This window comes from Metopolophium dirhodum, chromosome 4, assembly GCF_019925205.1.
Source record: "Metopolophium dirhodum isolate CAU chromosome 4, ASM1992520v1, whole genome shotgun sequence".
Classification (NCBI taxonomy): Eukaryota; Metazoa; Arthropoda; class Insecta; order Hemiptera; family Aphididae; genus Metopolophium; species Metopolophium dirhodum.
In genome coordinates, this window is record NC_083563.1 from 28,234,417 (window position 1) to 28,252,258 (window position 17,842).

The 17,842-nt window shown below is 30.0% G+C and overlaps 1 protein-coding gene across 2 annotated transcripts in view; it reads left to right on the forward strand.

The window, feature by feature from the left end:
• LOC132943338 (5-hydroxytryptamine receptor 2C) overlaps positions 1-17,842 on the forward strand; it is a 95,807-nt gene that overhangs the window by 43,215 nt on the left and 34,750 nt on the right. For both annotated transcript variants that reach the window (XM_061012295.1, XM_061012294.1), the window contains exons 3-4: positions 4,892-5,119; positions 11,581-11,720. In XM_061012295.1, coding sequence (XP_060868278.1) covers positions 4,892-5,119; positions 11,581-11,720 — 368 coding nt within the window. The remainder of the gene's footprint in view (positions 1-4,891; positions 5,120-11,580; positions 11,721-17,842) is intronic.

Here is a 17,842-nt window from a genome sequence, read left to right on the forward strand (position 1 = left end):
AGCATATTTTAAATATAATTAAGTCATACTTAAGCATTTTTTTATGCATACCTAACTGAATATATAATATAATCATTTTTATGTGTTTCTTAGGGAATTAACAATCTTTGATAGTTGAATATTATATTATTGATTTAAGATGACAGAGATGATCAAATTACACATTTGGTTTTCTTGGAACCCATAAATTAAAAACTAATGTGAAATTTTAAAACTGTAATACCAGGAAAAAGTACTTAAGCTACAATATTGTTCAATAATATAATCGTATAAGAACGAAAGTTACTTATAAATATTTATAAAAATGTATTTTGACTAGTTAGTAAAATCAAAAATGTGTTTTTGATTTGTGTTGCTCTTATCTCCGTCTAATACTATATGCATAAGCTAAAATATTTATAATTTGAGTCAAAGTTATTAAATAAATAGATTGTAGGTAGAAGGTACCTACAGTTAAAAATAATGAATTTTAAAGTACTTCTCCTTTCCCAAGAAATTAAGTCACAATACAACGTTTCATGTTACCTACTTACCAACTCTGCAAACTATGTAATGAGTGTAATATTATAGTCCTCAGTTCTTGACTGCTGTGTCTTTTATGTTTGCACTTGTTAAAAATTTATTTTTGATTTGTATGTTAAAATTCTATCGTATGTTCTACATAATTTAAGTTAGTATTATCTACTAACATAGTTTGTGTGTTATTGAATTAATAATTTAATAATTTATTTATTTATTTGGTTGCATATATTATGATAGCGGGAGAGCTATATTATTCAGGAGTAATTATTTATTTGTTCCCAATATTTAGTTTCCAAGTTTAGTTAGTGTCGAGAAACTTGCCAACCTTTGCTCACTTCAGGTCACAGTAGAAAAATTGGCAGGTACCAGTATAGTTTTTGCAATAAGACGCATCTCAGCAAGAAAGACCACTTAACAAAATAGACAGTTATTATACATTTTTATTTCTGTATCTAAGCCAAATACGTCTTTATTTTCAACTGTTGATTAAATGTATATTGTTATAATTTTAAAAAGAATCGTTCACCGTGTTTCAGGTTTTAAAACATGAATTTGTGTAAGACAGTATTGCAAATTAAAACCATTTTCAACTTGAAAACAAATTAGGTATAATAAATCATAACAGTAATACAGTAATATGATCAAATTACATAATAATATTAAAATAGCACTATAGTAAAATATCATACTAAAAAAATACAGTAAATTAGTGCCTGCTCAAAGAACATGAGAAAAATAATTATTTGCCACACACGTTTATACGATAGGTTATAGGTACTAACCATATATAGGTGCAATCACCATCATATAACCTGTCAAACGTTATGTTTCCTATACGATTAAATATTATATAATATTAATAATCAATATTGACTGAATAGTATGAATATTGCGATTATTCCGTGAAGTTTCTGTGCAATTCTAATCGGTGGAATCGTCGCCACCTCCGTTAACCGGACGGAATGGTCTGCGCTCACGGCGTGGTGGCGACGAAAAATTTTAAATCAAATCATCGAAAACTTGTACATAATAATAATATCGTTAAACGCGTAGGCCATCATATTATTATGATTATTATCTTACATAGTTGTTATGTTCAGTCTACGGTAAACAGTGACGATATAACAGTTGCAGCCATTGTTGTAGGTATTATTGAAACAAGTCTTAGATATTGGCTATTTTGTGTATTATAGCTAGTATATTAATTGGTTTTGCTCGCTAGATAATAGTTATTAACATTAAAATATATGATTCTAAACTCGGCCGTGTGTGTATAGGTTCATAATTTTTTTTAACTTTTAACTAATTACATTTCACACGCAAAAACTCCAAAAAACAGGATTTTAATAAATTCATAATTATTAAAGAAAAAAATGGTGGCGAGCATAATTGGTGAACCAACCTGTCTACGATTAAATTTAAAAAAAAAACATTTCGATTAATCTTATGCTTTTGATTATATTTTATACCATGAACCTATTCACACTGTTCGTCTGTTCAATGGTCGGTATTGACTCAATAGTTAAAACATATATGACATAAATATATGTAAACCAATATACCATAATAATAAATACAATAATTTAGCCTGCCGTATCGTTAATAGTAAAATAAATTATTATAGTAGCAATATAAATATAATATCATAAATTCACTAAGCGTCTTCGTTCATAATAGTTTTTTGAACGCAATGGTTAATTTATCAGTGAATTGAAAATATTTAAGTCTTAACACATACTTTACAGTGACCTAATCAATGACGAGGTACATTCGACACCAGCTACTGTACAGCAACAGTGGTTACCTACTTCCCCCCTTTTTTTCATTTAAGAATGTTATTTTTCCGCGAATTTTATATTGATTTTTTTGTACTCAATTACTATTTGCTGTTCTTATTTTGATATAAGTGTTTGTCGGAAAAAGTTTTTAAATTACTTTAGAGTTCAGTTTAAAAAAGACTTTATTACATTTTTATAATAAAAACTAAAAAATTTAACAATCACATCATGAGGATACCGTACAATTATTTAACTGTCAATGTTTATTTCTAAGAGGGTTTTGTAAACTTCTTCTTAATTGTATTAACTTACACAGCTTATTTTTTGAATGTTTGTTATCTGACGGGTAGGTATTGGATACATTTTATGTATGTCACAAAATCGTAAAACGTGAACGTATACATTGTATAATAGGGAAGCGCAACTCTATAGAATATCGAAAATGTGTATGTTTACAAATTAATCTTTTACAATAGGAAAATAATTTGAAAAAAAAAACGAAGCGTTATTGTACGCGCGCGTTTAACAACGCTTGTAAGTCTAAATTATTTATTATTATATAGAATGTACGGTTGTTTATCAGCTCGTATTTACAGTGACAAATACAGGGTGTTGTATTATTGCTAAACTTGTACGAAAACCGAGTATCTTGTATTTTAGTTGTTTATAAGCCTTTCAGTTTTATAAGAGAGTTGTAGTAAAAATTAACGCACTAAATTCAACTCATATACATTTTGAATACTTATGAATAGTTAACTTCGGATTCAAATTTTGGTTTTTATATATCCATAGAAAACTGTTTTGCCCGGAATATGATATTAAAAAAGTATTTGTCGATATTAAAAATATTAAAAAAAATATTTAACGATAAAAATACTTACTGAAAAATATGATATATTATTAATGCGTATAAATTTACGGATAAGACGAAAGAGTCACATCACCTGCAGGCTTATTAATTTCTAGCTGATCCCGTGCACTTCGTTGCCCGTTAAGAGTTCGAACTATCAAGCCTCAAACTATCATTATTTGAGCTCTACGACGTCTACGTTGATCAGTCAGCGAGTCAGGCAGGACACGTTCGATCATATATTATTATATTATAGTCATCCCGCCCGGCGTTATCCTTGAGACGAACATTTTATAAATTTTATCACTAGCTGACACGGAAAACCATTGCTAAGTTTTTTTGATTGTTCAACTCCTTTTGGGTGTAACACGCTGTGGAAGCTGCAATGCCTTTTTGCGTGTAAATTATAATTTATATTATATTTTAATTTATAGCCATCCCGACCGGCGTTATCCGTGAGATTCGCTTGTGATTGTGCGTGCAGTAAATTTTGAGGTAGGCAATCCACCCGTGGAGGATTGCAGACCCCGTGAGGTGCGCACGTAATTATTGTTTTATTAACACTTTGTTTTTGGTTTTGGCCAAATACAATGATATACAGGTCTAAAATTATATTCAACAGAACCTATAATAGCAACCTTACAATAAACAAAAATATTTTATTATTTAGTGTATTTTCAGATTTCCTACTTTTCCGGTGGATTTTCCTAAAATTGTCTTTCATACAAATCTTGTCCAACAAAAAAAATCAGCCAAAACGGTCAAGGCGTTCCATGTTATAGCGTGACCTTGGTCCCTTGGGATTCATTTTTATAATATAAACAGATAAAATATAATACGAATAAATTATAAGCTTAACTATTCAGATCGTATTATCCAATATAATAAAATGAAACAAAGTTGGTATAGTAATTTAATATTATGTGTAGTCTTAAATCATATAGCTAATATTATCATCATTATCATAATATATTATAATTTATAATATTTGTTTTATTTTCTCATCGACCTGCAAATATAACGTAGGTCAGTACTTAGTAAATACACTTTGTACTATTTAAATTTTAATATTTAATTTGATATGGTTTATTATTAGTAATGTAATTGTTTGCATAATGTGTTTATTTTGTATTAGTTCTTTGTAAAATATATTATAATGATATGCCAATCGCTATCATGTTACGTCCATTGGCCATAGATGCAGCGGATACCTATATAATTGAATATGATAAAAACAAATACCATAATATTATGATTTATAAAAAGTAATCGATATATCGACACGATTTCCACACTTCCGCAACTGCACGTGTCATCCGAGAATATAATTTCCACGTAGGTATATTATTTAGACCAATGGCGTTCGTCCAGCGCGAGGGCGTTATGGTCAAGCCAGTGGTCAAGGGTTCGCGCGCATAGAATATTATCATAATGGATGCCCCCCCCCTCCTCCCTTGAAACACGAACACCATCGTACTCCACAAACCCCGACGCGGTATAGCATATTGCCATATTATGTCCGCACACAATAATATTACATAGGTAAATGCCGCGGCGGGTTTACAAATCAGACGTGATATGTGTTTTTTTTTTCGATAAAATATGACAGACGACTGCAGCTGTCTGTGTGCACTGCGACTGCAGTGGACTGTTTTGGAGACAAACCGTGCCAAACGACGACTCCAAATACCGATGGCAATGTATAATATTTATGATTTATGTGCGTGTTCTGTGTTTACAGGTGAATGGCCTCTAGGCGTGGCTTGGTGCAACGTGTACGTCACGTGCGACGTGCTGGCGTGCAGTTCCAGCATTATGCACATGTGTTGCATTTCGCTGGGGAGATACCTGGGCATAAGACATCCGCTCAGGACCAGACATCACTATTCCACCATGAAATTGGTGTGTTTCAAAATCGCCATCGTCTGGTTCCTGTCATTTTTGGTATCGTTTTCGGTCACGCTTCTCGGTGAGTTCTCGTAATAATAACCTTCCGTTACGTATCACCATAATATTACTTTATATGATATATAGTAGGTAGGACCATAATATTTTATTCGAATCGAATTCAAAAACGTGTTCAAATATTTTTTTTTCCACATCCGTATAAAATACAGCTTTATAACTTTTATACACACATAATAATATGTGCATATTGTATATTAATTGGTAAGTCAAAGAACTATCATGTCCCGTGATGTAGGTACGTACTCGGAAACATTATTATAAAACACCTTTCGTCGCGGTGCCTTCATGTTTTCGGTATCTAATCCATTTGTTTTCGTTGTATAAAATTATGTTTTATATACGTCATGTTTAATGCGTGTATAGTACCTAGGTGTGTGTTTTACTTACGTTTGCGAACGTGTTGAATATAATATCCGAATAAATTAATTCAACGCTGGTTACCTACTAATGTTACAAACACATTGTATTCCTAAATTACTACCAAAATAGATTGAGTGATTTTTTTAGCAAATTAAATATACCGCGTGTGCTGTACCTAATTGCAAGTGAAAACTCATTCTACAGGCTCATTTTTACAAATATCTACGTTTTGTCACTAAATTATTATATTTTTATTGATACCATGCACTCTCTTTAAACGAAATATAAGAATTAAGTTTGGGGGACGAGGTGGCCGAGCGGTCTAACGCGTCGACTGCGGCGCTGGCAGTCGCGGGTTCGACTCCCGGCCACTGGGCTGCATTTTTCTTCGGGCAAGTCACGGTGTCCGGAGAACAAGTGCCGCCATCCCCCACCCGGGCATGGCAGATACCTACGGGTGCCCAAATTGAAAATTCTGCCATAACCCAACACACACGTGTTCCCCCCTACTACTACCAACAATACAATACACCTAACCAAAACCATACACCAAAAAAACCATACAGCTAATGGCCATAGTTGCCGGGCTTACGATCATTAAAAAAAAAAAAAAAAAAAAAAAAAGAATTAAGTTTGATTATAAAAGGTTTTGTTCGTTTACTTCTACATAGATATAAAATAAGAATAACCATTTATACACGTTGATTTTAACTTTAAAGGTAAAAATAACAAGATAATAATAATATTACAATATCATATATGTAAACCTTTTTACTGATTAGTTCACTTTTTTATTTATAACAAACATTGCTAAGGCTCTGTAAAATGAACGGTTTCTTTGTGTTTTATGAAAACGTTTTTTCTTTTGAATTATTTTATATTGTCTTACTTACCTATACTATAAATATAAATGATAATTGATATGGATACTTTGTTTAATTTTTTAACATACAGTTTTTGAGAAGATTAATCAACTGTTACAATTTGTATAGCTTATAACCAGGGCTAGGATTTTGTAGCATTTTGCATTTGCTAATTATTATTATAGAATATAAAAAAAAACTAACTCTGTATCTAAATTATAAATTTGATTTTTGTTTTAAGGATTCCAAATATAAAATTGTTTATTCTATATTTTTGATAATTTAAAGCAGTTTAAATTTTTAGTGCTATTTTTCAAATTTTTTTTGCTATTTTGTACTAATATAAATTAAATTTGGCGAATTATGGGTTTTTTGTAATGTACCTAATCACAACAAAATAGTAAAATAATAACTTATGTGAATAAATAAGAAAAAATAACATTTCATTACATTCAATCGATGTCTTCATTCAAAATAATTTTAGTTTAATTTAGTTTTTTTAGTTTATTACCGAATTGGGTACCTACTAACTATAGTTAACAATATCCCGTTCTTCCGAGTTCAATACATACTCAATTTTGGCAAATTAATTATACTGATATTGAAAAGAATAAATTGAATTTAAATGTTATTTATACTCTGAAATATTTATAAAAAAATACTCTAATCACTAGTGACAAAAATTATTTTCAACTTAAAGTTGTTTTAAATGTATTACACGGTAAGATGAGTGTTGTACCATTGATTCACTAAAAATAGTAAACACTCAATTTTATGTACCTATACTTATTTTAACTGACTCGGGACTGTCAGGCCTCTAGGGTTTCGTTCAATAGCATCTCGTTTTTGTTTACACTAATAAATAATTAAATTAATAGCCCTCTAAGTTTGATCTTAAAATATATACACATCAGTTATTTTCAGATCTCTTCCGTATATTTTATAATTACGCTAACAAACTATGCACAGTTAAATACAGTCTAGAGAATAACACATTAGTATTTAGTATGAAATATTTTATGCACCTCTTCTAAACATTATAAATACGTAGGTATTCACAACGCGCTCGACTAAATTATTATAAGTTTAACGAATTATTTGCGTTTGACTATGTGAAATCTTTACTGACTTTTGTTTGATTACACTACATAGGCTAATGGAGTGAGTGAGTGACATGAATAATTTATAATTTTTTGATTCGAAGTATTTTTATTTTTTTTTAACAAAGTTGTCGTATCTAATGCACTTTTAAATTAAATTTCATGTTAAATCCTTAGTTTCCACAACATTATGCATTTTAAATACAATGGATATTATAACAATTTAATTTTGGGAAGGGCGTATTGTTGTTGTTATATTGCTTGCGGAAATTGTAGTTCAAAATTTAAAATATTTAAGTACGTAGATATATAATGTATACATATAGATAGTATATATTATCAGGTTAGTCCATTTCAAAAATGTATAAACATTTAAGTATAGAAAATAATTATAAATAATATATAATCTTATATAATAAATTGATAACCAACCGCTTCAAAGGACACACGATGTTGGTTCCTTCTAATTTTGGTCAAACATTTTATTTTAGTTCTTACGATTTAATTAAAATGTTTACACCTATTTTATGCAGTTCTAAATCGTTGATAGTTGTTACTTATTCATTCTATTGAATACCGTTTATAATTCTTCAACAACAATATGCTAAATAGTACTAAAAAAAAAAGAATCAAAACAAATTGCTTGTGAAAATGTATTATGCATGTACATTATAATTAATTTGAAATTAAGGTACGTAACGACCGTAAAAAATAAAAATAAACAATGCGATAGTAACTACATGAAAGATAAAAATCGACTAGACATAAATGATCGTCGAACGGTTGAACGGATTGTCATCGCAAGTAAAAGTGTGACACACTGTGCACTATTATAGTAATATATATAAAAAAAGTTTTGAGTGTCGTGCGGTTAATTAGCCGAGTAGGCGATTCCCGTCGAGCGGCATCGAAGCGTCACGGGAATAAAAACAAACAACGCTCGTCCCTAATGGAAAAAGGTATGTCACCAGGTCCCAGCCCCCCCCCCCCCCCACTCGCGGGTGCATTCGTCTTATCAGAAAAGTATATACGACCCTGCGAATTATTTCAAGGCTCCCCTATATAAAATGACGTACGGTATGGTAAGTCTTTCCCCGTCCCCACGCCACCATCGTTATAATATTTCCACGCCACGCACACTCCTACACATAAATACAATACACATTCGTCCCTTTTAGCTCTCCTCTTTCTCATTCTTTCTCTTCCTCTCTTCTCCTATCTCTCTCTCTCTCTCTCTCTCTCACACACCCTCTCTCTTTCTCTGTATCTCTTTCTCACACCCTCTCTCTCACTCTAACTCTCTCCCTTCCTCCCTCTCTCTCTATCTCTCTTTCTTAACGTACATTATACTTGTGTGTAGCCTACCAGTAGGTAGGTATATACAATATATTATATACAACTACGCGTATACCGGGCGAGCTGGTTATAAAGACAACAAACGAGCACCTGTCTTTTTCTCACGGTCCGCCTTGAATAATAAATTATGAACGCGCGTCGACGGGCTACAAGGGTGTCGCGGGTGAGGCATGGGGTCGGGGATGGGCACTACGGGTATAATAATATATAGGGGCGGGCCAGTCAAAGGTGCAACGACGGCGGTGGACTCGGGAGCTGCACGGAAAATCCTTCGTCTCCCGTACACACACACTCTGCGTAATCGTACGATATTATATAGTAGGTAGGTACCTATATTGTAACATGTCGCGATATTATGATTACATTATGTGGACGACGGTGTTTTCGTTCGTTCGACTTATTATTATAATAATATTGTACCAGCCCGTACATAAACTGCAACCTGACCTGTGTCGTTTCCGCGTTTTTACGGTTTACATAGTACATTCCCCGTAAAACCTCCGATTCTGTTCTGTTCTGTGAGCGTGCCATTTGTGACTAGCAGGTAAATCATTATCACCGTATGACTATTATTATAACCTATATAGGTACCTAAGCGTTCGACGCCTCGATCACGCGTTTAGCACCATCTTCAACACCCACCACCACCACCGCCGCCGCCGCCGTCATTCGTTTATTGGATTTATATCGTCATTAGATTATTGTTTTGTCGGAGCGTGTACGGCTGAAGTATGGCAGTGACTTGGTGATGGAAGGGGAGAAGAAAAGAAAAGAAAAAAACAATCACATCACATCAAATCCGTCTCGCGGGCGTGCGTCGGTGTGAGACGTGAGTTAACAACAAGTTGTTGCTCCGAGGCCTCGAGGGGTGTTCGACTCGATGTGTTTTTTTCTCTGGAAATAAAGTATATCGGTGTGCGCCCGAGTGAGTGAGTGGGTACCCGTGACGAGCGTGGATCCAGGAATGAAAAGAAAAAGGAACGGCTATCAATCGATCGGATACGAACAGTGGTTATATACTTTATTGAGTGTGTCACGCAATCGGAAAATTTCAAACGATTTTTAAAGGATAACGCAAAAACATGGTACTTTTTGCATAAGCCAGAAACCGTACTAAAATAAGTTTTGTTCTAAATATTTTTAAACTATATAGTATAATAATTGTAATGTCCAACATAAAAAGGTACAACAGTAAATGATCCCAATAATTGAAATTAAAGTTTAATTTATTTAATAATTAATGGGACATTATTATTAGTTCATATTATTATTAATCATAAGAATCGACAGTTTTATGAATGACAATATTATTCTAATTAATTAAACCATTTTATACTTAATAATATTTTATGTTCTTGAATACAATATGATAGTTGTTTCCTCTACACCTGCAACATATAAAAAGTTTATATATTAAAATAGCTCATCAAAATGCAAAAGCAATTCGTTTAAGGAAATTGTAAAAACAAAACGTTAAAGTGACCCAAATTCTGCCCTTTTTATCATCGCTCGCATTATATCCACCTTACCCGTCACGTAAACAACATTGGATTTAAAACTATTAGCCTAAATCTTCCATCAAACATAAAAAAAATATTTGTTTATAACAATAGTCTACATATTAAACAAACTACAATTTTAAAATAATATACTAATTTTATTTTATTAAAAATGTCATACAATTTTTGAAGTAGTGTCTATAGTTATAACTATTCTCTTTTGTATTATGATATTGTTTTATTACAAGAATTATTTAAGACTTAAGTATTTTAATTCTTTAAACTTTTTAGCCATATTTTAGAAACTGTGAATCTATTGTAATCTATTATTAAATGTATATTCAGCTGCTTTTATTTTCAAAATATGCTTTTATGTACTTCCGAACATCTCTTTAGCAGTACCTACCTATGAAAACTGCATAATAATTTTATATTTTTTATTTTAAATTTGGCCGATTCACTTATTTGTAATAATTATTTTTGTTTATTTATGTGGACAGTTATAAACTAAGTACCTACAGGCATGATTAATAATAGCAGTGTTCGGATTAGATAAGTATTTTTTTATCTAGATAAAGAAAAAAATAATGCGACTCAAATGTATCTAGATCGATATAAAAGATATCTTAACTCATATTTATCTAGATAAAAAAAGATACAATTTTTTTTTTTTAATGGGTTTTAAATTTAAGTATATTTTAGTTGGGCACCAGAAACATAATAATAATAACGATATAAATAAAAATAATTACATTGTATATAAACCATAAACTTGGTTTGAGAATCTGTATAAATATTTAAAATGCGTTTGTACAATTTCACGATTTTTATCAATAAAAAATGTATCTAGATGAATTTATTTAGATTAGTAAAAAAATTATCTAAGATTAACGTTTAGATACCTTGTAACTATTTATCTAGATAAAATAAAAGATGAACAAATAATTATCTAGATAAATTTATCTAGATAAGTCCGAACACTGAATAAATAGTATATCTGATAATAATTATAACGGGTGTTTAAATCAAACGATAAATATAAACTCGATGTAAAATAAAGTTCTTCTAAACCCTAAAAATGTTATATTAAAATTAAATGTATATTAAAATCTATCGATAAGCTCAACGCTTAAATCTCGCATGTGACTATAATGTTGTCAAAATACTATTGTTCAAACGTTGAATACTGTTATATAGGTATTTTTATTTTGCATTAAGTAACAGAAAAAAAAAGATTGAAAGTCCATAACGTACACTGTAAGTCTAATGTATTATATTTTACAGGTCTATCCAATGCTAAGAACATTATGCCGGATCCAGGGGTTTGCGTAATCAACAATCGAGCTTTTTTCGTCTTCGGTTCGCTGGTAGCGTTTTACATACCGATGATCATTATGGTGGTCACGTATGCCCTTACTGTTCAGGTGAGTTTTCGAGAGGTTTTTTAAATTGGGCATTTTTGGTCTGCTATTAATATTATATTTTACACATGATTTTATAAATACATTTCGTATTGAAAACGATCGTCGTATGCACGAATGTCGCACAAACTTTTTAAACTTATACATGGTCAAATGCTGTACCGACAGAAACCATTTCGGTACTTTTTTTTCAGTACGAAAATTGTTGGAAAAGCAAAATGATAAATGAATGCTTGAAGGAAGCCGGAGAGTTTCACTTTAATATATTTCATTACGTATCCCAAATTGTCCGTGATGTCGCTGAATAAACGTTATATTTGTATAAACTTGTTTGTGTATGTATATAAAATTAGAAAAGTTTGTATTCATTAGACTTTTGTTTAAAACAAAATAGTTTTTGGATTTGAAAGATTTATTATATCAAAAAGTAGATATATCAATCAATTGGAAAAAAAAAGTTTATGAGTGCACAATTAATGGTGATGGGCTGGTTTTCAGATTACTTAGTCCAACTCTTTAATATACGTTTATATTATTTGTAGCAACTTTAAAAAATCATAAAATATTAAACTAATATCGTTTACAAGAATAGTAACTAAACGCAGGAAACCTGACAACATAATATTACGTTTAAGTAATTTAGTTTGTTTAATAATAAATCATTCGAAAATAAAATAATTTAGATAACTAAAGTGTTTATCATTATTATCTGTCGTTAAACTTGTACGTCACAAATATAATATTATGCTTTAGTTAAGATCAAAATAAATGTAAATATAGTTAGGTATAATTACCTTTTCATTTTCTAAATGGACTAGAGACTCGTTTAGCTTGACAAATAACTACTAATAAATATATATTATATTATACTTTTGTATTCTTTTCATTCCCACAATAAATCATGGAGAACTATAGCTAGTACTATAACATGCAATTGTTATTTAAATGAAATTGTTAGGATAAATTAATTATTTGTATCGGAGTAAATTACATTTAAACTATGAGAGCCTAAACCAAAAATTATTAAACAATATTAAAAAAAAAAAAAAATGATAGATACATTAACCATTTTATAAATTGTTATGCAATTTTGGCTGTGCTCCAACTTTAGGGTCTGGATATGAATTTTTAATGCCCATATCTGTAAAATATAATATGGTACCTACTCCGGTACCTGCACATTATATTATTATTTACCGTGTTTTTAGTTTTGAACCACTAAACCATGGTTATTGTTACACTATTTATTTAGTTATACTAAAAAATCGTTAAAATCACATGAATAAAATACACTCATATGTGGTGGCTGGCATAATTAGGTAGGTACTGCAAATTACAAACAATACAAAATACATACAATGAGATGGAGAAGTTAAATTATTTACAGACAAATAAACAATAGAAATATAAATACTAGGTAATACAATGTAAAATACACGTATGCCATTTAAAACATTCATTTTAAGATGTTAGTTTTAATAGTTTTTAACATAATATATTATAATATGTTTTTGGGCTGGGGACAGATATTTTATTCTTCTAACCAATTTTTCAAAATAGACGTTTTAGTTGTCATGGTTACTTATTAACATCGTTACTGGGTCTATGCAGTCTTATGAGAGTAAAAAATGTGGATGATTTGTTCAATTCTGAATGCGTAGAAAAAAGTTTTTTTTGCATATTTGAGACTATTTCACGGGTTAGAGAATATCTAACTCATTTAGCATATTTTGGAATATTTCGTAAATTGTGAGAAAAAATTTGTATTGTCTTTTAATTTTAATATTACGGTACCCAGAAAAAAAATGTTTGAACATTTACAATTTTTTATTTTATCATTTCTAACTCTTACCAAAGTGCAATAATATTCCATTAGAATACGCAACTTTAAATACCTAATTAATAACTCACTATTAATATAAAATTGAAAAAAAAAATTTTAAATGCATATTAAAGCAAATAATGATGTTTATTGATTATTTTTGCATATTTTTGCTTTTTTTGTATATTTTGCATATTTTGGCATAGTTTTTAAATTTTTAAGAGAATATAATGAGAATATTTGAAGGTTTTTTCGAGAATATTTATCATCATATTTAAGGTATTTTAAGAGAATATAAATCCGGTCTTTACTTATGATTCATAGATTTTCATTGTAGAGGAATTTTTTAACTGAAATTTTCCAGTTGATTTTCTTTTGGAATTTTGGAATATTTATAGAGGCAGATTATGGTGGTAATTTACGGAGAAGCAGGACCGTAAGATGGATGGTGAATTGTATGACAAATATATTTTATAATTAAATGACTTATTTAGAATATAATTATTAAGATGTAATCAAAGTGAAACAATTATGTTAATATTGGTAATATTTTACCTACACGAACGGCAAACATTTTTTTATAAATTATTTGTCATAGTTTATATATCAATAACGTAGTACATAACAATTAAACACGATAAGGAGTATCTCGCAGGAATACATTCCCGTGTAAAACTGTGGCATATAATATATCCGATAAATGTAATGCATAACTTAGATGATGCTTCAAGTGATAAAAAATGAAAAAAATACAACCCTCTTATTAAAGTAATAAATACATCTCAAATATTTCCGACTAACGAATTATATACAAATGTATTAATATTTGAGTACAATTTATAGATATAATAAAAAATAAAGATTAATATTTTATTTATTAGTTAATATACCGTTAATGTATGCACGTTCTGTGCATTTTTCCGTCTACAGTTCCCGTTGGATGTCTACAGCATCCAGTACAGTTTAAATTATATATTAACATTTAGGCAGCGAAAAAGCCTTTTAAATGTTCAAACCAAACAAGTGAAATATTCTAATAAAACATTAAAACATACAAAATGCTTTTTAAAAATTCGTGATAGCAATAATTACACTGAAGTAATAATAAGCGTAACTATTTGCATAATAACACGTTAGATACCTATTTTTTTCTGAATCTGTTGCCACGCGATCATTGATCACTTTTAAACTAATCGGCAGTTAGTCGGCCGGGTTCATAAAGCATATTATTGCATAAGGTTTAAGTACTCATATTGTACCTGTTTAAAATTACAATAATACTTCACCCCATATTTTATCACCGGAATCTAATGACAATAGTTCCCGGTACAGCCAGTCAGATAAAAAAAAATAAAAGAGGTAGAAAAGGTTGGAAATAAATAAAGACTAATAATTGCAATATAAACATTAACAACATGTATGTATATATTTTAGTTTGACTTAAATTCGTTGAATATTTGACTAATGTGTTTTTTAGTGTTTGAGTATGATATTTTATTAGAAGGGGATATCGTTTCATGTATGATGTAACATACGATATTGATTTCGAATACCAATATAGTAATATCGAAAATAGGTTTATCGTAATTTTTTCTTAACCATTATCATAGTAAAATTATTTTTATAAATTTATATTTTTATATTATACCTATACTTATTACAATGACAATAAGAAAAAAAATCATTACAATAAATTAATAATAAATATACATAGAAATAAAATAATAAAAATACTTAACGCCATTTTTCTATTTATATTTACTAATAATCACGGACTAAGATATAATGGACTGGAAACGACAAGGTGGGCGGGTGACGGGGGACGGCCCGCAAAAGGTTCCTCTGTTATCATCAACGTTCATAATTGAATGTTTTCAGCGTTACCAGTGGTTTTATTTATTGTCACATTTTGTATCTCAGTCCGTGTTTTATACAGATGGCGCTGTAAACTCTCAATATTATGATTGTGACCCCCCGCATTTGCCTCTTGTACATACTTTCGAGGCCACTGATAAGCTGCTCGTTCCCAGTCCATTATGTCTTAGTTCGTGCTAATAATTATACACATTAAATTGATAATATCTGATTAAATCGTTAAATTTATTTGCTGTAAAAATATAAATTATAATGCATTTTTATCGACAATACCGAATATCGATGGTACCTACTTCGCTACATAAATATCGGAAATATTAATCGATATTATGAATATCGTTCTGCATTACTGTTTTTATTATAATTAACGTGTTAACGTAGGATATATCATAAGGTTAAGATTTAATATAATTATACTTTTTTATATTTTTTTTCTATGTAAATTTATACAGCGAATTGAAAATATTCTTTTCAATATCATTCGAGTATAACAATATCGCTTTTTTTTGTGTATATTGAATTATTGTTACTACCAAGTGTGTTTGTAAGTCGTAAATGAGATTTAAAATGAACACAAAACATACGAAACATATTATATTATCAATGTACCTATACTCGTACTATACCTGTAGGCAGTGGCGTCCAAAGGGGGGGGGCTAACAGGTTGAAGCCCCCCCCCCCCCCCCATTGACGTATTATTATTACTTAAAAAAAATAAATATTTATCAAGTTTCAACTGTCAACTATAGTAAGCAAGACGTAAATAACATATACGTCTTACCAGAATGAATTCATTTTTTAAAAAACATTGTATTTGCATATCAATTTTCCTAAAATTATCGGTAATTTTTCGGAAAAAGTATGAACTACTTGTATGAAACACTTTATATTCAATTTTCTAGTCTTAGCATATACACATTTAATATTTTATAAGTTTTGAACTACAAATTAACTGTGGTTTTGACAAAATTTGAACTTTAAATGCTTATAAAAAATAACCATGATGCCTATGTTAATATTTTAGCTATAATAAAAACTTACGTACAACATTTTTAAGCTTTTTGACCGAATAAATAATTTTTTATTGACATTTACAGAAAAAAAAAATTTAATTAATCAAATACAATCCAAGTGAGGACGGTATAACCAAGCTGGTTACCAAACAATCTTAAGAAGATTCCATACCGTGATTTTCTGTTTTTGTCAAACAGACGCGCAACATAGAATTTTTGACGGATCCTTTGCCAAACATATCAATTGATCTAATAAAGTGATAAGAATTCTGAAAACAGATTTAAATTCGCCGTCAAGTTTACTTGAAATCGACTTTCCCACAATTTTGATTTTTTGATTCTAGCTTCTCCAAAAATTGAATTACAAAAATACAAAAATGTTTAAATACTCTTTTTTAATATGACGTTTTCTGGAATTTGGGGGATAATATCAAAAATGTGAGAAAGTCGATTTCAAGTAGAATTGACGAAGATTCAAATCTGTTTTCAGAGTTCTTATCGCTTCAATAGATCAATTGGAATGTTTGGCAAAAAACACGTCTAAAATACTATGTCGCGCGTGTGTTAGACAAAAACAGAAAATCACGGTATCGAATCCCCTAAATAAATTTTCATTTTTTTTCTGCAATTATTCTAAAAAGCACTGAGCATTTTCAATTTTGACCTCTAAAAGTGCAATTTGCTTCCAAAAACATTCATCGGGTATCGAAGTTTATGATCAGTTAATTTTTTCTACCAGAAAAGTTGAGAAGTTACAAACATTTTAAAATATCTCCAATAAACGTCTGGTATTATTAGACTGGACAAAATAAAAATAAAATTGTAACTAATTTTCAAGTCCTCCCCCCACCATTGAAAAATCCTGCGTACGCCTCTGCCTGTAGGTGTGTTGTAAGGATGGGGTATGAACAAACAACTTATCAATATCTTTATTTACGACTGTTCACATTCGGGCAACTAAGTATCATTATTCAAAAAGTACCTACTAAAAGTGTTTTTTTTTCTGTCATCGTCCTGATTTGGGACATTTTATTAATAATTTTGAAAATTTCCTACGCTGCATGTTACATAATATTATAACTATTTTCAATTGAATTCAATACAGTCAATCATTTTTTGATGGTCTATAAGTTAACACAAATCACATATTTTTGCTATTATTAAATGTCAGTATGGATCCATAAACGCGTTAACCACTTGATAACGAGCATGTTGTTGAGATAAGAATATAAGATACATAGAAGTAGCACTCTACTCGATATTATCCACTTCGAAGAAAATTTATGAATCACAAATGTGTATTAAATACTATTAATAAGTAACCATTAATTGTATACAAAGGTACCTAGTTGGAATTAGGTAGTTTCACATTTTATTCGTTTCTATGGTGATATTAATTACCTAAATTAGACATT